Source organism: Cygnus olor, chromosome 1 (assembly GCF_009769625.2).
Source record: "Cygnus olor isolate bCygOlo1 chromosome 1, bCygOlo1.pri.v2, whole genome shotgun sequence".
In the NCBI taxonomy this organism is placed as follows: domain Eukaryota; kingdom Metazoa; phylum Chordata; class Aves; order Anseriformes; family Anatidae; genus Cygnus; species Cygnus olor.
In genome coordinates, this window is record NC_049169.1 from 94,945,845 (window position 1) to 94,968,453 (window position 22,609).

A 22,609-nucleotide genomic window follows, 5' to 3' on the forward strand; every position below is an offset into this window, starting at 1 on the left:
ATAAATTTAATATATTACATATGTACCTATGTAGCTGATTTATATTCAGTGCCCTAAATATGTTTTTGAGTTTTGATCCCTTCTGTTTCAAAATGACATGCAGAAATGGAGAAAAGCAATACTTGCATGCAGAGAACTCCTGGACAAAAGTGTCTGTTTCATACCTGGTAGAGTGAGAATCAATAACCATTTATATCAGTTTACATGAGTACTGCATTCAAGAAACATCAATCAATTAAAAAATCTGTTTTGCAAGCACTGGGTCATAGCTCTCAGGAGGCTATCTCAAAAGAGAGCTCTAGCAACGGGTGGCAAAGAGATTTCTATGGTCTAAAGGAAGAATCCAGTTCTTCCAGTCCTACCATCAGGTCAAGTACTCAGTCGGTATTTTAAAATACTGAAATAAAAGGCAGTAAACAGAAGTTTACAGATGGATCTCTTTATTATTACTGTAAAGCCAGTTCATAATTTAGGTAGTAAGGCATCAATCCAAAAAGTTTGAGAAACACTAGTATATAGAGAACAATTTATTTGACTTATTCCCAAGGAATATTTTGGGAAGGTGAGAAGTCACCTTAACATGAGACACATTAAGATATACAAGCTAATTTACATACAACAAAGTGAGCTTGCAAGTACATTTAAAAATATCAATAAAAGATCTAGACATATGAATGAAAATATCTTCAGTCGTGGTAGTAAAAATAAATATGACAACAGTTAGCAGGAATGTTATCCTTTTTGTACATTATTGCACAGTTGTAGTTGATACATTTGAACTTGTTTCATTGTGAAATATTTGCTGTTAGTTTCTGTTAAAAATAGCTTACCAGATTTGAGTAACATGATTCTTTTACCGTATCTTAATGCCAATACTCTTAAGAAAGAGAGGAATACTCTGCCTTCAGAGAATCTTAGGGAAAAGTAATCATAACAATAATCTGACCTACCTAATGAACATGTTTAGTGGAAATACTGAATAGAAACCTAACAAGTGAATTCAACATGCTAGTGATGTCTCTTTTTTAGTGGATGAACTTGTAAATTCATCACTCATTTCAATTTTCTGAACTGGGAGATGAAAGGTCTTCCCTACTGATACTTCTTGCCAGTTAAAACTGGCAAAAAATCTGTTAAAATCTGTGATTATCCATACTCAAAAACCTTATGTGAGTCATTTGTAAATTAGAAAAAAGTGTCTGTTGCCTGGAGAGTGTTTCATTTTAGCTGAAACACTCTTCCCATCTCCCAAGCATATGCAAGATAGTGTCAAATGTGTCAAAGTAATGCCTACATGTGACTGACAAAACTAGTATCTCCAATTGAAGAATAGCAAAGGGAAGACTGATGACAACATTTTTTTTTCTGGGAAAAACTATAGCTTGATGTCAGTCAAACTTCCCCAAGGAAAAACAGGAAACCTGTTTGCTTTCCCAAGGAAAAAGGCAAAATGGGAAGAAAGAGCTGTGCAGACTCATCAATAAGCATAGGTCTTTGAAGAGACCTAGTGAGCTATGTTGCCCCTGAATCTGAAGAAATCCTCTCAGAAGTTTCTTTCTATGACCAGTCTTTTGTAAAGTGTCTCTCCCCTTTTCCAGTGTTGTTGAATCACGCATTTTGCTGTTGACAGTCCTTACGGAAGATTCTGCCCCACTGTCAGATCTGACACTGAGTTGTAAATTGTGTTTTCCTTCTGCACGTAAGTAGTATAAGGTTCCACCTCCGTTATGTCATCCTAGCAAAACAAAACCAAAAAGTGTGAATACAGGAAGTAGGTTAATTTGGCAAGATTTTGCAAGCCTTTCATCTGGACTGAAGAATGTAACTGGGAAATAATGCTCCAATTTTTATTCTTCTTGGACCCACATAAACAAAAAAACAAAACAATGCACACACAAACAAACAACCAAACCAAACCAAAACACCATCTGTTGCTTTTTCTACCAGAGAAACTGTATTGCTATTTCTTTCAAAGACTTGATGGATAAAGCTAAAGTATTGATTCGTGTGCTTCCTTTTCCTCTTCTATCTCTTTCCCTTCTCACTCACTTATTTTCAATCTGGAGAATTTAGTATTAGGATCTCTTTCTGTAGAGAGCAAATCACGTGCTATTGTCTTGACCAGGATTGATTCCTCCATCAGTCTACAATTTCAGTCTAAAGATATTCTAATGAAAATTTTGTGATGTGCCAGCAAGAACACTGGTACTTAACCAGTTATTTTACATTAATGCAACTGTGTCTTTCAGCAATAATTGAGAGGTAGGGAAGCAGAAGAGGAAGAAGGAAAATAATTAGAAGTGACTAAGTCATTTCAGAAATAGAAACTGAAGCGCCTTTTTAAGTTGGTGACAAAATTTGAGCCTAGCATGTGCTCCAGGTATACAGATATGCACAATGTAGATGTTTCACAGCATAAATGTCCCAGCTTCCCTACACGGAAATGCTGTTATTTATATTTGGTAGAAGAGAACAGAGATACAGAGCTGATGAGTGAATTTCTCAGCTACATGGGACGCATGTAACACCGTAGGGAATTCAAGAATATCTACCGTGTTGGACATAAGATCTCCTTCCATTGTTTTATGAAATGCTTTGTCTTGAGTACAGTTGGCTCTTTCTGGATTTTGACCAAACAAAATAAAGACTGGCCTTCAGAATTTGCACATTATCATTCTGAACATTGGGAGAGATTTTTTTTTTTCTCTTTCTAGGTTTGTTAATTTTGTTGTTTAATCCTTTTGTTTACTAATGGTTTTCTTAATATTCCCCAACCCATAAGATTGCCTCTCTTACTGAGCACTGTTCGTACAGCAGTTGTAGACAGTGTATCTAATATGACCAGAGAGACGTGGTGGGACTTGTTCCTTACAAAGATAAAGGATGGCAGTTACTGAAATCTTTGTTGTTGGAACATGCCTCTAATGTTTGCTCCACGTCAAAATTATGGTGATGATAGTCTCTGTTTTGTACTGAGATACAGCTAAGGACAAACATATAAGACAGAGTAGCATCTGCTGAAAGTAAAGAGTAAAAATCTAATGGTTTCTCTTATTGACCATGTTTTCAGGGCTTTTAGAAGATCCCTGATTTAGTGATGGTCTAATCTGCATCGTTCTCCTTACCTGTAAGGAATGTGTAAGAGAAGTATCAGGAGGTTCAGTTTTGTGACAGAGTCTGTAAAAAAGAAAATAAGCATTAAAGCAAATTTCTTCCTCAATACAACACTTTGCTGAGGGGTCTTTTGAGCTTCTTTAATCACAAGCCTATGAAATATTTTTCTTTCTTGTTATCAAGAGCAAAGCCTAAAAATCTTCTCATGTCTTTCTGTCCTTGACTTTTGATCCTGAAGTTGTGGCACCCTGGCTTTCTTTACGGGTGTCTTCTGATGTTTTGGGGAGCTTAAATGCAGCTTAAGTGGAAGCAGGTTAAAATCAAAATCCTCTGGAAGATTGTCCAACTCCCCCTTACTGAAATTGTATTGAACTAATTGTTCACCTTTGAGGGAGAAGGTTAGGAAGAAAAACAGTTTTGGAACAGGGGAGGGATAGAACGCATCTGAGGTGTTCAGTACAGGTGCTAATTCAGCCTTTCTCTACACAAATGATTTTTTTTTTCTTGGAACTGCTTTCTTTTCCACAGCAAAGCCTAAAGGGGCTAGAGTCCAGTTTCACCCAGGGAGCTTCTTCATAAATACAGATAAAATCTGCTGTCTCTTCCATTGACATGGCAGGATAGCACTGGCCAATCCTCTGACACTTGATGGAGCTTCTTAGGTACAGAACCATTCCCCTGGTCTGACCAAGAGAGACACTGACAGGCTCTCGCAGTACCTGAAGAACAGGTTTGCTCTGCTGCTTTCCTGTCAGAATGAAGAGCACCCATTCAGTGTAGCAGGCAATGCACTGAGGATTCCCTGCCAATTTCCGACCATCTATATTTTACTTGGGGCATTATTCAGTGAAGATGTGTGCAACGCACAGTGTCTGCAGTATAAAGTAGAAATATTTGATGTAGTCAATTCAGTTACTCATAGCAGCACAGACTGACAGAATCATGATTTCAAGACACAAATAGTACTTAAAGATTTCTGCTAGCACAAGACAAGTTTTCCTTAGCACTCTATTGTACATACCTGCAACCGTGGAGCTTAAAATAGTAAATGACAGCCATGAAGGTGATAATGATCAGGAAACCAAGAGCGATGGATATATACAGGATAAGGTTGCTCTGTGCTAAAGACAAAGCACAGTCTTAATTATGTCTTCTCACTGCTACGTTCCTTTATTATTTCAGTATAAGTTTAAAGTTGCTTTAGCGTATACATTTTCAACATGCTTGTAAAATAAATATAAATCCCTTTGGCAGAAGGGAAAGTCAATAATGAAACCTGTCTGAGAAATTCAAATATAGTCTGTGTCAGAGACAAAAGCAGATCCCTCAAATCCCACAGTGGATACCCATGACATTTATTCACTAAGTCATAACTGAGCCCCTCTCAAGGACACAGCTTATCCCAGTATTGCAATTCAAGTGTAGTTCTCCAAGAGGAAAAATCCAAACCAAAAAGCAGAAACCAAATGCCATACAGTGTCAGACATTCCCTACTGAGAATTAAGTGATTTGTTTCTGCTAGCCACACAAGAGATGGTTCTCTTTCTCTCTCTTACCACAATCTAAGCAGGAGACCTTACTGTTGCATCTCAACAAATTTTGTTGATGTTCTGCTTCCATGTGGTTAACAGTAAGAACAGGACTGCTTTGAGGCTGCTTACTGCAACTTTCCCACTACCAAAAGAATACTAACACAGTAATGTACTTCCCTTTTAGGAAAGAAATCATTTGGAAATAGTGTTTGGAACATGAACAAGCTGGTGATGTTTCTTGGCACATGTGGCAGGGCATGATACGCTCATCTATATAAGACTTCACTGAAGGTTTCTATAATTTTCATAGATTATTCACCTAGAAAGCACAAGAGTGTGAACAGAGGGCTAGGCAGGATTTTGGATGCTGAACACACAAGGGGGAGCTTACGTGAGGAGCAGGCTATGGACTTGGTCTCGTTCAGAGTTGTGTGGTACACCATGCAGGTTACAGTCTTCCCGTCGGTGCTGTGTGCTGTGAACCTGCTGAGCACGGTCACTGTCCCATTATCGTGGCTGTCTGCTTTGGTCATGGAGTTGTTCTCAGGGACCCATGAGATCTCAGCAGCCGGCCTCCCCGCCGCTGCCTCGCACACGGGGTTCCTGTGGTTGTCGCAGTACAGGGACAGCCTTGGGGGGACTGCAAAGCATCAGGAAGGGGAGACATGAGGGTTGCTGCAGTTGGCAGAGGCTGTTCTTATTCTTTACCCAAAAGGAACGTCATGAAAAGAGGACAGTCAGGTCGGAGGTGCCATCCCGTCACAGCAATGTGTGCCAAAGTGACAAAGATTTGCCTTTTTTTTTTTTTTTTCTCCTCATTTTGGACAACTCTCCCACGTTGAGGTGAGTTACCACAGCCAGGTACCATTAGAGGAGGCATCTCTGGACATGGAGGTGGGGAATTACCCAGAATCAGACTTTTGTCCTAGGCAACCTTTATGCATGTGGCTTAAACTGGATTTGAATGGCAGGCTAGCAGGAAATGGGGCTGTTCTTCCTGTCTGGGTAACAACATCCCGTGTTTGATCAATGTCTCAGTACTCGGAGGTGTTGCCCTCCCATGTTTTTGTCATATTAAAGTAGTGTGTTAGTGAGTGACTACAGGAAAACAAAATGCCCATGCAGACTCCTTCTTTAGCGTATTGGGGATTGCTTCACACCCATCACTTGTAACTCTGCGGGGCAGAAAGGGGCAGCAGAAGGGAGAAGGGTTTTGGCAAATGAGGAGAGGGAAGAAACAGAGCTACTAAATGACATGCTTGACCATTAGTGCCATTGAGAAAGCTCCTCTTCTCAGTGCACGCTTCCTCCTGTGTGGGAGGAGAGGAGCTGTGTCTGTCTGGGGCTGGAGGTGGTCCTTTGGAGAAGAGAGAAATGAGGAAGGAGTCCCTTACCTAGCACGGTCAGCTGGTACATCTGGTGGAAATTCCCTTCCTGAGTTACCACTTCACAGCTGTAATTTCCTTCATCAGCCATTCCCACTTGCTGTATCTCAAGGGCATAAGACTGGTTTGATCTGAATTCACAGTTCATGCTGTCACTGCAGTTTGTTCTGTCCACCTTTTTCTGATCAGCCCTGTATCCCAAGGTGCAGGGGCCTCCTATCTTGGGGCTTATTTTCCACGTCACCATAGTTGCATCTGTTTTGTTAGGGCAGGTCATCACAGCGATGTGACCCACTTGTGCTGCCATTCTGTTTCCTGGAGGAGACAAAGAAGGAGAAGGATGTGTGAAAAGGTGCCCAAGGATATCACTCGCAGCCTTGGAGTTCTGGTCTGTGCTTCGGAGGGAAATGTCAGCACTGTTACACTCCAGAGGGAGGCCCTGTCTGTGCTCATCCACAAGCTGTCTATCAGCTGGTATTACAGCTGTGAATTGTGGAACTGGTAGGATATTACAGACTACCCTCTCAAAACCATAAATATGTTTCCCTCTGGGGCTCATCTTAGTGGATAAAACAGGTATTAGAGGAAGATATCCTGCTCTTGCACGTTGGTTTTAGCAAGTCAGCATCTGAATAGTGTGGCAAATCCTCCTGTGTGTTACTCATGGCTAAAACATTTCTTGGTAGCATGTATTTAGTAGTCTTCTGCCTCTTATTAGCTATATGCAGCTGAGCTCTCTGTCAAGCTCTCTGTAGAGTTGCCACTTTTCCAGGTTTGAGGCCTACTTTGTCTTTGCTTCATCACTTGAATCAGATTCTCTGCTTGGATCAGATTCTCTACTGGCAATCATTCCTCAGAAAGTCTTTCATAGAATCCTAGAATCATTAAGGTTGGAAAAGGCCTCCAAGATCATCTGGTCCAACTGCCCCCCTACCACCAATGTCACCCACTAAACCATGTCCCTAAGCACCACATCCAACCTTTCCTTAAACACCTCCAGGGATGGTGACTCCACCACCTCCCTGGGCAACCCGTTCCAATGTCTAACTGCTCTTTTTGAGAAGAAATTTCTCCTGATTTCCAACCCGAACCTCACCTGGTGCAACTTGAGGCCATTCCCTCTTGTCCTTTGGTTTCTACTCTCCTGATAAGACAGCAGGAATGCAAACTTATCTCATCTTCCAGCACTGTTGGAGGAGATTTCTCCTCTTCTTAAGGTATTGTCTACAATCAAGGGAACTACAGCAAGCACATTTACTGTTTTTCCTCAACTGAATACATTTTTTATCCTTCTTTTATTAGACTTCTAACAACTTTGGGATTATTTTACTGTTCTCACGCTTACTGGCAGGTCATCTGCCCCAGCATGGAGCCATTACAAAAATCCAACATTTATCCAAAAGCAATAGTAACATGTATGAGTCCCCTATAATTAGTATTGTGGATTTGCTGACTGTACTACAGCAGGCAAAGAAAGCTTATTCTCAGTCTTCAGTGATTTGTATAGTACTAAGCGTTCATCAAATCCAGGATGTTTTTTAGCTCTTAATCTCTCTTAATGCCATCTTGAAAGGAGCTGCTCTGCAGGTAATGTAGCATCACAACATGACCTGAGAAGTGCCAGTATAGACAAATACTTGCGGAAGATGGGTAGGAATAATGATGCTTTTGTGGTGGTGGGTGGTTGTATCTTTGGATCTCTTCTGAATGGGAGGAGATTAGTAGCTACTTAGGCTTGCACGTCTTATCAGAGTTCCTTTCCCTCCATCCTTGTAGAAATGTGTGTAAACTCTTCACGGCTGTTACCACCTATGTGCTGAAATGGTAAAAATGTGGCTATTGCATATAGTCCATCTCATAACAGCATTTGTCTGGAACCATTACAACCAAGGAAGTAAACTTTTACTTCTGCATTCATAAAAAATCCAGCACTGTGGGCAAAGGCTTTATCTATGCCTCTCAGACATGACCATGGCACAGATAGCAACAGGGGATACTTGTGCAAGAAGAAGATTATTGTCTTATGTCTCAGGGGTGTCTTTTGATTTTCTGAATTTTTGTGATCATATGCATTCACGCTGTGAGTCTACACAATGCATACATGCTCACACTGTGACTGGCAGCAGTCCACATATGACATGTATATAAGTCCTACCCATCTTTATGCCATGCATGCAGCTTCAAATGTATAAAATATGCCCATATCCCTATCCCTCTTGCTTGTGAGGCTAAGATTGCAGAGGAACTTTACTCAGATGTTATATCAATTTGTGTTGACTCTCTAGTAGTGTGTCTTGTTCCTGAATGCTGTTTTGTATTTGCTTGGAAACACATTCTCTTTATTTTTTGTTTGTTTGTTTTTTCTTTCTATGACACTGACTCGTCTTTCAGGTTTTAAAAGATGTCTCTTGCTTGGAGTTACGTGCAATGCCTTCTGCCCTTACCTTTACATGATCCATGAACTGTGTACTTGAAGAAGCTAGATGTCTGTATGGAAAAATCCAGGACTTAGTACGCATGTCCTTTCTGGAAGTTATCACATTGGCCATTAGAAGGGTAGTAGCCAGGCCACTCTGATGGCTCCTCTGTACTGTGTTTATTAAGACAAGTTGCACAATCAGGATTGCCTTCATTTTATCATTATTACTATTATTATTACTATTACTATTTGCCTATGGGTCCCTGAATTTTGTCTTAGTCAAGACAATAATCTGGCTGGATTTTCTTTTTCCACAAGCTGTCAGGACTGAATCTTTTTTTGCACATGTTGAACATCAGTCATGCCTGCTCTTTTTATAATGACCAGACTTGGGATGCCTAACCAGCCTGTGCCTTCAGCTGACACATCCAAGGGGTCAGGTTTCTAACCACAAGATATCTCCTTTCTTTGTTTCTTTGAGCCTTACACTGCTGTGAAACCTCTCAACATGATGCCACATTTGGGACAGCAGGTTCTTTTGCTTTGTTTCAACTAGCCACATGGGATCTTTTCCTTAATAAAGTGTTATGTGATGGGTGTTGTTCACAGTAAACATACATGTGAGTAAGCACTCAGAGATGAAAGGAAAGTTACTTGTGTTTTTTAAGATGAGTTCCGTGTATGTTCGTGACCGTTGCCTACACTTACAGACGTAGCCCACCCTCCTTCCTCTGTGTGGCACTTTGGAGATTGAGAGAAAACAAAATCCTGAGGCACAGGTTGTAAACCAGTGTGAACAGCTGGTGAGGGGATGGGACTTTTGTGTTCTTTGGGTCCCGTTGAAGGAAAAAGCAAGTAACCAAAGAGTCAGCACTGTATCTATCTGTATAAATAATCACCTGAAGAGTAATTGTTACAGATAAATAACCTTTCTTTTTCACAATCATATGTGCAACAATTAATGGGCTAATAGCATTAATACCCAAGCTGCAATCCAAGATAGCATCCATTTATACCTCATTAATTTCCTCTTTTAATAGATGACCATTATCCTTTGGAACTAGAAGTCATTGATCTGAGTGCTCTGTGCCTCTGGTGGAAGCCTGAGCTGTTGTTGCCTTTGTCTGATGGTGTTAGTGGTGTTCTGAGACAGCTGTTTGTGAGGAAATAATCAGAGTACTACTTTCCAACCATGCACTTATCTGGATGGAAAACAAAAGTTAACCAACTTGATTTGTACTGACAAATGAGTTTTTTTAATAAATTATTCCAAAAAGTTACTTAAAAAAAAAAACATAAAACCTCTCTCAGGCAGGTAAATTAATGAATCAATTGGAAGTTCAGTTGGGAACTTCTACTGACAACAAAGCTGGTGAAAGGGCTGGACGCATGTTCTGTGAGGAGAGGCTGAGCACACCTGGATTGTCCGGTCTGGAGAAAAGGAGGCTGAGAGGCAACCCCACAGCCCTCTGCAATTCCCTGAGGAGCGGAAGCGCAGAGGAGGTGCTGGTCTCTGCTCCTGGTCACTGATGACAGGGATGCACAGGACCAGCACAAAGCTGCACCAGGGAAGGGTCAGACTGGACGTTAGGGAAAACTTCTTTCCCATGACGGTGGTCAAACACTGGAGTAGGCTTCCTAGCAGGGTGGTGGATACCCCGTGCCTGTCAGTGTTCAAGAGGCATTTGGATAATACCCTCAATAACATCTTTTAACTTTTGATTAGCGCTGAAGTGGGCAGGCAGTTGGACTAGGTGGTCTCTGAAAATCCCTTCCAATGGAACTACTCTGTTCTGTTCTATTCTATTCTAGTATATTCTAAATGCAAAGGATTAGAAGACCTAAGTTTTGCATAATTAAACTTTTGTCAAAATCTTCCCCAGACCTGACCTTGCTGTGTTTCTCTGTCCACTACCTAGAGCTGGAATTCCATTACCTCTGCCAGCACAATGTAAAGCCCAGTTCCTGAACATTCACCACACTATAAGAAATAGTCATTATGAGCACCAACTTTAAAATATTAGTCAAATCATTACTATTAGTCTGTTTGAGAAAACAATAATATGTTCTACCTTAAGAGTATTGTCTGCTGCCTCATTTTCTTTTGGAACCCACGTGAATGAATCATTCCAGCCCAACCACTTTTCCTACTGTTTAACTAACTTCTTGGGAAATGTTTTCTAACGTGCAAAATTAACATAGTTCACTGCATTTTAGCTACTTACAGATTCCCTTAAAGGTTTTTGCTTTTTCATTTCGAGGATTAAGTATCGTTTGGGTGAAGACCTTTCCAAACCTAGACCTAGCTCCTGCAGACTGGTAGGAAATGTAGCTGCAATATTGCCCCATAGTACAGTACACAGTATAGTGCTGTAAAATCTTAGTTACTCCAGCTGTACAACATGTAAATCAGAGTGTAATTCCGATAATTTGTTGGTTTTGTTTGTTTGTTTTCTGTTAGAAGAGGACAAGTATGTGGGGATAGTATATCACTGAAGCCATTCACTTCCCATTTTTACTAAATAAAGGGAATAATACTTAGCTTTCTGCTGCTCATTACTGCCAGGATTCGTTGGTTAGTGTTTCCAAGCATTGCTGAAAATGAAAAGTGCTATTTATTTACATTATTTTCTGATACACAAATTATCCACCAGCCTCACAAATGCTTGTTTTCTTAATTCAATTGTCAACAGTATTCTGTGATACATGGTTCCACTGTATTTAAAGGACTTTTTTTTTTTTCTAAATGGCATTGCAAGAAAATGTGAGGTGCATGTTTTAAACTCAGATGATTTTACCAGGAAAGGAACTGAAAGAAGCCTTTTGTCTCATGATGAGTTCTGGATGGGAGTTCTATGAGTGTCTCCAAAAACTGGCAAACAAATTGTTTCCTCTGCCAGTTTAGCACTGCCAAGTGCCTCAGAGCTCCGAGTCATACCGTCAGTATGTCTGACCTCATCTAAAAATAACTAAGCAAACCTAAGCCTTCAAACAGACTCTGTGTTGGGGCTGGTGTTTTTTTTTTTTAGCTAATGTTTGCAAATAGTGACCACAAGTGACAATCTTGTGCTTGTTTAATGGTGTATGCTTTCATTTACATCTTAGAGCAATATCATTTTAAATGTCTTTCAATTCATTTGAACTCATTAAAGAGGTCAAGATCAGAGGCAGTCTGGGCTGCAGTGACAGCACCCTGGTTGAGTTTGTGATCTTGGGGAATATGAGTCTGGCAAAGAGAAAAGACAGGACCCTGAATTTCTGAAGAGTGAATATCCATCTGTTTAAAGACCTAGTGCATGAGACCCCATGGGATACTGTCTTTAGGGTCAGAGGAGCTGATCAGAGCTGGCAACTCTTTAAAGATAATTTTCTTAGGGTACAACAGTTCTCCATCCCCATGTATAAGAAATCAAGCAGGGAAGGCAGGAAACCAGCATGGCTGAGCAAGGACCTGCTGGTCAAACTGAGTTGTAAGAAGGAAATACACAGGCAGTGGAAGCAGGGACATGTGGTCTGGAAAGAGCACAGGGATGCTGCCTGGATGTGCAGGGATGGGATCAGAAAAGCCAAGGCACAGATGGAACTGAGCTTGGCAAGGGATGCAAAGAACAACAAGAAGGGATTCTACAGGTACATTGGTCAGGAAAGAAAGGCCAAGAAGAGAGTTCCCCCTCTGATAAACAATAAAGGAGAACTGGTAACGACAGACATAGAGAATCCTGAGGTACCCAACAACTTCTTTGCCTCAATCTTCATTGCCAGTCAGGCTTCCCACATCTCTCATTTCCCCAAACCTCTAGGTGGGGGCTGGGGGAGCAAATTTTCCCACTGTGAGGGAAGAGCAGGTTGGAGACCACCTGATGCAACTGAAGAGGCACAAGCCCATGGGGCCCGATGACATGCATCCCAGGGTCCTGATGGAACCGGCTGATGGAGTTGCTGAGCCAGTCTCCATCATATTTGAAAAGTTCAGTCAGTCAGGCAAAGTCCCCGGTGGGTGGAAAAAGGGAAACATCACTCCCATTCTTAAAAAGGGTGGGAAGGAAGACCCAGAGAACTACAGATCAGTGATAATCATCTCTGTGCCTGGGAAGATCATGTAACAGATCCTGCTGGAAGCAATATCAAGGCACATGCAGGACAAGGAGGTGATCCGAGACAGCCAGCACAGCTTCACCAAGGGCAAATTGTGCCTGACCAATCCGGTGTCCTTCTAAGATGGAGTGTCTGCATCAGTCGACAAGGGAAGACCAACCAATGTCATCTACCTGGAATTCTGTAAGGCCTTTGACATGGTCCCACATGCCATCCTCATCTTTAAATTGGAGAGATATGGGTTTGAAGGGTGGATGATCCTGTGGACAAGGAGTTGGCCAGATGGCTGCAGCCAGAGTATTGTAGTCAATGGCTCTATATCCAGGTGGAGGCCAGTGACGAGTGGTGTCCCTCAGGGGTCTTTCTTGGGACTGGTACTGTTTAATATCTTTATCAATGACATAGACAGTGGGATCAAGTGCACCCTCAGCAAGTTTGCAGACAACACTGAGCTGAGTGGTGTGGTTGATACAACAGAATGAAGGGATGCCACCCAAAGGGACCTGGACAAGCTAGATAAATGGACCCTAGTGGACCTAATGAAGTTCAAAATGTCCAAGTGCAAGGTGCTAGACATCAGGAAGAGGTTCTTCACCAAGAGGGTGGTCACACACTGGAATAGGCTCCCCAGTGAAGCAGTTACTGCACCAAGCCTGTCTGAATTTAAGAAGCATTTGGACTGTGCACTTAGTCACATGGTCTAAAATTTTGGGTAGACCTGTGCAGTGCCAGGAGTTGGACTCAATGATCCTTATGGGTCCCTTCCAACTGGGGATATTCTATGATTCTATGATTCTATGCTGCAATAGGGTTGGGGCAGTCCTAGACATGAGCACAGACTGGGAGAAGAACTCATTGAGAGAAGCCCTGAGGTGAAGGACTTAGGCATTCTGGTGGATGAAAGGCTTGACACGAGCCAGCAATGCGTGCTTGAAGCCCAGAAGGCCAACTGCATCCTGGGCTACATCAATGGAGGAGTGGCCAGCAGGCCAAGCGAGGTGATTGAGCCCCTCTGTTTTGCCCTTGTGAGGCCCCACTTGGAGTGCTGCGTCCAGGTCTGGAGCCCCCAGCACAAGAAAGATGTGGAGCTGTTAGAGCGGGTCCAGAGGAAAGCCACAGAGATGATCAGAGGGCTGGAGCACCTCTCCTATGAAGAATGGTTGAGAGAGCTGGGGATGTTCAGCCTGAAGAGAAGGCTCCGGGGAGACCTCATGGCAGCCTTTCAGTACTTAAAAGGGGGGTTGTAAAAAAGAAGGAGAGGAACTTTTTACTCAGGGAGATAATGACAGGACAAGGGGGGATGGTTTTAAACTAAAAAAGGGGAGATTTAGATTAGAGGTTAGGAGAAAATTCTTCACTCAGAAGGTGGTGAGGCACTGGCACAGGCTGCCCAGAGAAGCTGTGGATGCCCCAACCCTGGAGGTGTTCAAGGCCAGGCTGGATGGGGCTTTGGGCAACCTCGCAAAGGAGTTGGAACTGGATGGTCTTTAAGGTCCCTTCCAACCCAAACTCATTAGCCCTACTTGTCAGCCGTGTGGATAGGTACAGTACTTCCATTCCTATAGACACTCATTCACATTATCACCTGATGCAGAAATAGTCCAGCATATTTGCAGTCTCTCAAGAAAGCATATGCAAAAATGGAGCTCTGCTTTCTTTTACCCCAAAGCGTAGTACCAAGTTCAGATAATCTAAGATTTTGAACTGGGTGACCTAAAATCTCGTAGCTTACAAGCAAATTAAGACTGGGTATGGGTAATACTTGACAAAAATCTACTGAACAGGAGCTTATAAAGAACAGCCATTTTTGTAACAGTTTCTGATAAAAAAAGGATTTCAAGCTAAGTCAGTCTAACGAGATGTCAAGACTTGCTGTTTTTTACCACAGAGTTAGCTTTATTTAAAGATAGTCCAAAATGTTTGTGCTCAGGAATGAGTCCGCAAATAGCTAGGGGATCAGCCAGCACAAAGGCAGTTCTTTAAATGGAAATTATCCTCGCCCCTATCCTATTCTTCCTAGTCAGCCATAGCTCTACTTTAGTTTGGAAATGTTGATAGGACCTCACAGATTCAGAGAATCACCTCATTTTAGTCAAGGGCTGAAGTTGGACATGCCACACCTTTTCCTCCTAGTGAGTATTCCAAAAGCCTTCTAATCTCTAAACATATGTTTCATTAGAACATTAACCAATATACTAGGAAGTGATAGCTCTTTAGGTAACTCACAATTGCTGGCTATACTCATTGAATGAAAAGGCCTGAAAATAAATCTTTCCTGTTCTCCATGCCTTTACAAAATGCCTTCTTTCCCCTAGTCCTTTTTTCTAGTCCACCAGCTTTCAGTGGCTTCTCAGGCCACACAAAGACTCCACATGCCCTTTTCTTGTCCCCTTTTACCATCACATCTGTGACTTCTTGTGGATCTGTTCCAACCAAACCTTTTGCAAGAGTCTGTTCCCCAGTCTGCCTTCTTCACCTTTCTGCTGCCTGCCCCAGTCTGCACTCTTAGGTAGAGCTCAGCAGCTCTGAGGGAGGACACCATCTCCCCTTTCTTCCAGGAATTTAACTAAGCATAAAGGACTTGTGTCTGCTGTGCAGGCAAACTAAACAAACAAACCTATTCCACTCCTAAAGAGTAAATGTTCAATGCTGCAAGTGTTAAAAGTCAGACCAGTCACCACACCGCTGTTTTCTGGAATGGTGCTTTCATTCTGTAAAATGGCTGAAGGTCAATTGCTGAAGTTTCTTCTGTGATGGCTGATTACTTCAAGACCCATAGAATCAGGGCATATATGCCACAAACGTCAGCATTTATCTATTTGAATGATGGCTTGGAAACAACCCACTACATTGCACAGCTTCTTCTCTAAAGGTGAAATCCCATGTTATAGCTGAGCTGAGCTGAGCTGAACTAACAGCATGCTGCAAATTAAAAAGGGGATAACCAATGCAGCAAAGGCCTCGCTCTCTGTGGGTCTGCAAAGAATAAGAAAATTGAAGAGGTGTGACCTATCAAGCTCATCTCAGTGCAGTGATAAGTGAATGATGATAATCAAAGGTCAGCCCTGTTAACTATTTTGTTCTACACAGGAGAGATGATATGAAGAATCATATATCTACACATTTGTTGTAAATAACTTCTCATTTTCAATCTTATTCTTCACAAATGAGTGAACAATGGAAAACGGCAATCATTTATTCTGTTTGTCAGAAAGTGCAGAGCCCAGGAGAACAAGCTGTCAGTCATACAGATGTAGAAAATAGACAAGTTAGGTTCAGGGAGCTCTGTACAGCTCCAAGCTGAACCAATCCATTCTGGTTATTGACATAAATTCAGTGTAAGCTTGTTTATCTTTGGGGACTCCTCTGACAGGTTACAGCTAGATAGGGTTGGAGGTCTTCAGTCCAAAGTCTTCTAATTTGACTCCAGTCTCTGAAGTTAACCTAATTAAAATACAACTAATGTTATGTCACCCTTCAGTGTCTTCCCTTGACTGCTGAAGAAGATTTTAAGAGATGTTTGAGGGGGTTCTCGAGCTCTGTTCTAGTGCATTGAGTGCACATTCCAGTGCACTGACAGATTCCAGTTTCATCTTTGAAAGTGGACATATCCTCACTCAGGAAAAAACGCACTCAACCCAGGAGCTCGTATTTGTGTTTCAGAAATGTTCTGGTTACTGTTGTCACGCTAAGATTACTGTAATTGAAAAAAAGATTTGGGGAAAAATTGCCCTGTTTTTCTAACATGGTTTCTGTAGTGTGTTTGACAGCTCTTGTGGATAACTAGTTACACCAGTTCCTTTACAGTGTCACTTAGTCATCTCTCCTGTTTCTCAGAGTTTTTCACACAGTAATAGGAGAAAGAAATATTTCAAAAACAGGAAAATTTGATTGTGAAACCACTAAATTTTTCAGGGGAATCACTGAAAAATCAGACAGCTACACAGCTTGAAAGTGCTTTTGATTCCTTTCAAGTAGGAAAGATTTCCAGCCTCTGTTATTCTTTATAGCAGGTTTTAACCCACAGTAAAACCTTTTCTTACCCCCAGAATGACTCAAGTTCCATGACAGCTTCTTTAGAAATTCAGCTGTTAAAAGAGTTTTTTCACACTGTAAAGAGACTTCTTTACTTTCTCAGACGTAATTCTCTTGTGTCTTTATTTCTTGCAGTAACAATCTACAGTAGCATTTTGGTGCATCCCCCCTCCTCGCCCCCGCAGTTTAAACTTAGAGGTAAAATGAACTGAAACAGTGATTATACCACAAGTAAATGACTAACTGTATCTTGGAATGAATATATTATATGAGTCATAGCAAGTTATAATCGAAAAGGCAGTACCGGATGCTTGGAAGAGGCCAGATAGAATAGGCTGAGCTCTGCATTCTCCTTCTACCACTACAGAGTGCCTGTGACCACCTAGCAAGCCTTGTCTGGAATGAGGAGAAAGATAAACAAATAGAAAGGCTTTGTACTAGGGTAGAAATTGCTAAAGTACTGTCAGAGTATTTTATGTGGCAGCTTTGTGACTCTGGAAATGTAGCCACAACAGCACAGGATGGAGTACAGGCTGAAAATCTGCCCCGCACACTGGATGAGTAGTAAGTAGTTAGAGTGCTGTGAGTTTCGTGATAGAAATACATGAACCAGCTGCCCTGAGTTGATGTGACTCAGACTCCTGAAGCTGCAATCACAGCTTTTTCAGTGACAATGCATCTTTAAAAGGGCAGCATTGGACACAATAAGAAACTTACAGTTTTATTGTTAGTTTCCCTCTAATACTCTTTTACCCGTATTTGTCATTATTCCTTGAAAATGTATTCTATTCCCATTTCATTTTATTTAGGCCTTTTTCCCATCTTCAGAAATTCCATTCTTCCTCACACTCAAATTCTTCTTTTGTTCTCCTTGTAACCCGTTTCTCTTTTGCCACCATTAGTGTCCTTTGCAGTGTCAGTCTCTTTTCTGCTGTCTCATCCAAACTCAAATGGCAAATTTAAAACACAGCCAGAAAACAACACTTTTTCACTGTAAACTCTAGTTTTTCAATATGAATTGTCTGCAGCATGGCTGGAATTCTTTTAGATTTCAAACTTTAATATCAGGAAGTGGCTTTATATGTTGCAGAGAGCTGTGCACACTGGCAGAACTTCATAAAGAACCCAAGGTTTCAGTCTTCACATTCAAGATGGAATATACCTTTGCAGTTGCCAAATACTAGTTCTTAATGTTTCTATGATCTTCTCGTGCTCTTTAGCTTTCTTCAGTGTCCTTTCAAGCAGTAATTCAAAACAGCTGGTTTTGTAGGCAAAGGAATGATGTTAAATCTCACCTAGTTGGAGATGAGGTTTGATACAGTGTCCTCTCAAAAATTGTAAATTAAGCCAAAGAAAGGAGGGGTAATTGGAGAGAAGTATGATGGGTAAAAACTGTATCAAGGAGAGAAAGCAAAAGGCAGTGTTGAAAGGAAGTGTCAGGTTGAAGGTAGCTTGCTAATAATGTTTTTCAGTAGACACATTTTATACTAATTCTGTTTAACATTCTTAATAATGGCATTGGCATTTGTGTCAAGAGTGTGTGAGGAAATTTGCTGAAGGCAGAAAGTATATGGTATTATTAATATAAGGAAGGGAAATGTCACAGAAAAAGAACCTGGTAGCCTTGATGAGTGGATGGTAGATGTCCATTGAAATCCATCAGCTCAAAATGTAATAACAATGAAAATAGTTATTACAATAAATTGAGAAGTGTTTCATGATACAATGCCTGCAAAAATGATTTGATGCAATGATTTAAGGGTCCTTTCTTGAGGCTGTGTTTCTAACCTTGAGCAAAAGGGCTATGTCTCAATAAAAACATGGCTTTATAGAACAAAAGGATAGGTATGCTTCTCTAATGGAGGACTTAATGTTTAAATGATGTGTTGGAATCATCTAGCTTGCAGAATTAACACCTTTGCCCAAATCCTCAACCAATAATAAATCAACGCTGAACTTAACAAGCTGTTGTATTTTATATGACTCTGGCTGTTAACTTAAAACTTCCTATAGCAGCCTCTGTGTGCCGGGTGAGTAGATCTTTATCCTTGCAGAATGTGAGCTGGAACAGATGAGAGGAGAAGGGGCTTACACTGTATGCCAAAGCGGTTTGGGTAGTATTTCTTTCAGAGTAGCACTGTGATGCCCTGTGTAACAAACTGCAAAGACCCTCTGGACACTTCCCACTACAGAAACAGATACAGAGTGTTTTATACTCTGTTCTGCATGCTGAATTTGACTTTCTACTCTCTTCCTCATGAGAAGACAAAAAAAAATAATGTTTATTTATGCTTAAGTGGCATTTTCCTGTTATTCCAAACAAAAATAGAGCACTGACTGCAAATGGTGGGTTGTATGCCCTCTTTTTCATACTTTCCAGAGAGCAGATAAGGGACTGCTGTGAAAACACACTAATGACTTCACTTTTCTATAGTTAGAATCTCAGTCACACCTTGCTTAGTGTTCAGCTTTAGCACTGTAATTTTTTTTCTAGCCTTTTCTTACTCAATACAAAGATAAGGCAGCAGCATAAGAAGATTCCCTACGCTTTATTCTTATGAAAGATTGTACTTCTATATACAAAATATATCAGCTATGAGTATTAAGTAGAATGTACATCTGTAAGTGCATTACCAATTAAAGAAAATCTGCTTTATAGTCATAGAGTATGCGGTGTACTTGCAAAAACCGAACTCCCCCGTTTCTGGGGTTCTGAAACTAGACACCTTTAGACATCGTGTTTGGACCATATCAAAGTAAAATGTTATGTCACATGAACATGCTTTGAAGATTGTATTAGGGCGATTTAGATGACTTCTGAGAATTTTTTTTGCTTAATTTAATAGTATGGAGTTCTGTTTTAAGTGTTTGTGTAAGAAAAACAGGTTGTTGTGATTCAGGTGTTTTTAGTTTAAAAGGAGAGACAAAATAATCCTAGTACATAAAACCAAAGGAGCAGCAGAGCAATAGTGAAATCGAGACAAATGTATATTTACCAAAATTGTTTTTTAGCCTACGATTTTTATATCAGGAGCAAGATTCCAGAGTAAACTAGAATAGGAGGCAACAGAGACAAGAGCACTGAAACACCCGAAGACAGTGGAAATAAGAAGGCAGTAAAACACACTAGTGTAGTAACACTAGTGAAGAAGAAATTAAAAGTTTTTTTTTTTTTAAGGGAAGAAGCTAAGTGAACGCAGTTGCATTCAAGAAAGTTAGGTATCTGGGTGAAATTGTACTATAGACAGGTTGCTCTGAAGTTCCAATTCACTGTTATTCACCTCACTCTAATTTCAGCACTGAGGCAATGCCATTGTTTTCAGTTTTTTACTCTTGGTAAAACTGAGCTAACATAGAGAATCACATCTCATTACTGACAACAGATTTCTTTGTGCTTCCTCTGAAGCACACTGTCATATCTATTGTCACAAGATAGTACTACAGATCCAGGACTTACACAGCTGAACATTGCAAATGTTACTCCGATAAAAAGAGTTTAATTGTATGAACCTCCTATGGAAAAACTCGCCCTCCCTTATCCCCTTTCCTTTGGAGTATGCACACAACCACAAGGTGTCTTATTTATTTAGTTAAACTAAGAAAAGTCTTCAAAGTTTTACCTAAAAGTTTTTAATTCTGAGTCTTTTCCACTGCTGCTCCTATGAGGATTCTTACAGAAGGGTTGGTAGTACAGATCGTGCACCCGCGGCTTCGATAGCATACTACCCAGCTCTGCCTGGGGACCGATCTAGACACAACAATCATGAAGGTGCTGCCCCTTCCTCAGTTGTAAAAACTGACCAAGGCACACAAGGCAACGTATTAAAGATATGTTAAGGAAAACACTAATGCAGGTAAAGCCTGGTTATGCACAAGAGTTTTTGCATGACCTTATTTCATTCACAGTAGCTTGTTCTGGTCTTCAGAAGGAGAGCATAGTTCCTTCGAGCTTCATACAACATTAAACTTCTCTGGATAGAGAACACACACTAGATCATCTTAACATATCTGGCCTGTGATCTCTAAGGGAAAAACCTCGTCACTACACCTTGCTGAGAACCATCACAATAATATTGAAGGAAACATGTTTAAAAACAGCCTTAGCTAAGAACTTCCCATCAAAAGTGTGCTGTTTGTTTTGGAGGGGTGAGGTTCAAACATGAAGTTAGATTTCAACACATCGTTTTTGTGTGTTCTTTGAAGGGGAATATCATTGATTCAAGACACCAAGAGGTTAAAATCCAATTGTCTTCTGGATGAAAAAGAGAACTTTTTTTGGCATTAGATTTTTTTAATATTTCCAGCAAAGTCCCATTTTAAAAAGAAATGTTGCCAGTAGAGTTCTCCTTTGTCTCCCCCATTTTCTTCAACATTTTGTGACATGTCCATACTCCTTTACTTTTTGAGCAGCTGTACTCAAAAGCATAGACTGTGTCTGATGCTACCATAACCCGTGTGTATGACCTTGAGATGGTTCCTTGGTATTCTTCTCAGATAATTTCTTTACTGGAAGAATGGGGACATGGGAAGGGAATTTTTTTTTTAACCTCTAGTGTGCCTGCTGTGAGTTTAGTAATGCAGAGTTTAATAAACGTGTGTGAAGATTTCAATTTTTTTCAATGGGTGGCACTGAGATTATAATTTTGGATCCCTTGTTTGATCTGCCAAACGCACTACAGGCAGGTGTTCCCTCACTGACAACAATAACTGTATCCATTTTGCTTAAAAATATCTGTATATTTTAATATTTTTAAGGATAGTATCTTCTGTCCAAGTGTAATGAAATATTTCATGTCCATGCAGCTTAGTTCTACTTGTCCATAATAGTAATGGATATAAGCATGTTACATGTTATTCAGAGATGTCCCTAGCTGGCAGTTTAGGTTTCTGGAACTGCTACTCAAATTACATGAGCAAGTCCCTGGACTGCTGCATGGCATCTGAAAGAGCACAAGCTCTAGAAATGCAAATGAACAATATCTAGGAGACGTTAACTGTCATAGCTAGAATATATTAAAACTAAGCCAACTACACTAATAGACAGAGTTAGAAAGGGTTAGGAATGTCACTATCTTTGGTGCCAAAGCCCTGCCCGTGCTTGATAGCAATCATTCCATTAGCCTCAGAATGAAATTGCAGAAACTGCTCCCGGCTATCAGCAGACCAGTGATCTTCCACCACTCCTAAGAAAGACACGAGATCCCTGCCCTGTTCCGTAGTGTCTACCACCTCTCCTCAGCAGAAACCTCATGGTCAAAAGCTTCACATTCACAAACGCTTTCCTGGGCATGTTTTTAATAGGTCAAATGGATCAGTTTCTCAGAGGATGTGGATTTAGTGCTCTTAGTAAATAGGCTATCTGTGACTAGCGGTACATTATAGCTACGAGTCACTAAATAATTGCCTGTGTAGAAGTCACGGGGATAATGACTGGCAGCCTTGTGACCACTGAGAAAAGAAAAGCAGGAATAGATATTTGGGAAGCATGTTTTGATTGTGCTCCGTAATTTTTAACAACTAAAGAAAGTCATAACATGACACATAGCCCTTACGGGAAGAAAAGATTTGTGCACATTTCCCTTTCTTCCACCCTGACAGCTGATCAGTCCCAGAGAACAGTTAGACTCACCCGTTATTCTTGTGAGCTTGGTGATGGTGAGCAGCATGAAAATACACGCAGCCTTTCCAGCAATCTTCATGTCAGCTCCTTTTTTCATGGCTCAAGCGGCTCCGTCACTCCATCCGTCCCACTGCCAACCTAGCTGTGGTCATGGGGCATATTTCTTGACCGCCAGTGCATCCTCAGTAGCCAAGGCGAGTGTTTCTCTTCCCCCCCTTCCCCACTCCTCTCCTGACTGCCTGGCTCCTCAAAACTGGAGAGGTTCCTCCTTCTGACTTTTGAGAGCACTAGGCTTCCTGTGCTGAGAGCCTAGGCGAACGCTGAGGAAACAGACTGAACAGCTCTGCCTTCCGTTCATTGGCTCTCTTCAGGAGGCTGATGAGTGAAGATAAACCCTGCAGCACAGCTC

General features: G+C 41.1%; 1 protein-coding gene and 1 long non-coding RNA gene across 5 annotated transcripts in view; one reads left to right on the forward strand and one right to left on the reverse strand.

Annotated features, from left to right (window-relative positions):
* The window catches only part of LOC121076257, a 118,750-nt gene that overhangs the window by 64,286 nt on the left and 31,855 nt on the right, over positions 1-22,609 (forward strand). The window lies entirely within an intron of this gene.
* CD200R1 (CD200 receptor 1) overlaps positions 432-22,609 on the reverse strand; it is a 55,264-nt gene continuing 33,086 nt past the window's right edge. For 2 of the 4 annotated variants that reach the window (XM_040570347.1, XM_040570341.1), the window contains 3 exons: positions 4,136-4,235; positions 3,126-3,177; positions 432-1,735 (listed from right to left, as the gene is read on the reverse strand). In XM_040570347.1, coding sequence (XP_040426281.1) covers positions 1,634-1,735; positions 3,126-3,177; positions 4,136-4,235 — 254 coding nt within the window. In that variant the 3' untranslated portion in view covers positions 432-1,633. Of the gene's footprint in view, positions 1,736-3,125; positions 3,178-4,135; positions 4,236-5,037; positions 5,287-6,040; positions 6,347-22,209; positions 22,605-22,609 lie in introns of those variants that run through there. The other 2 variants (XM_040570349.1, XM_040570360.1) reach the window with 2 other exon arrangements.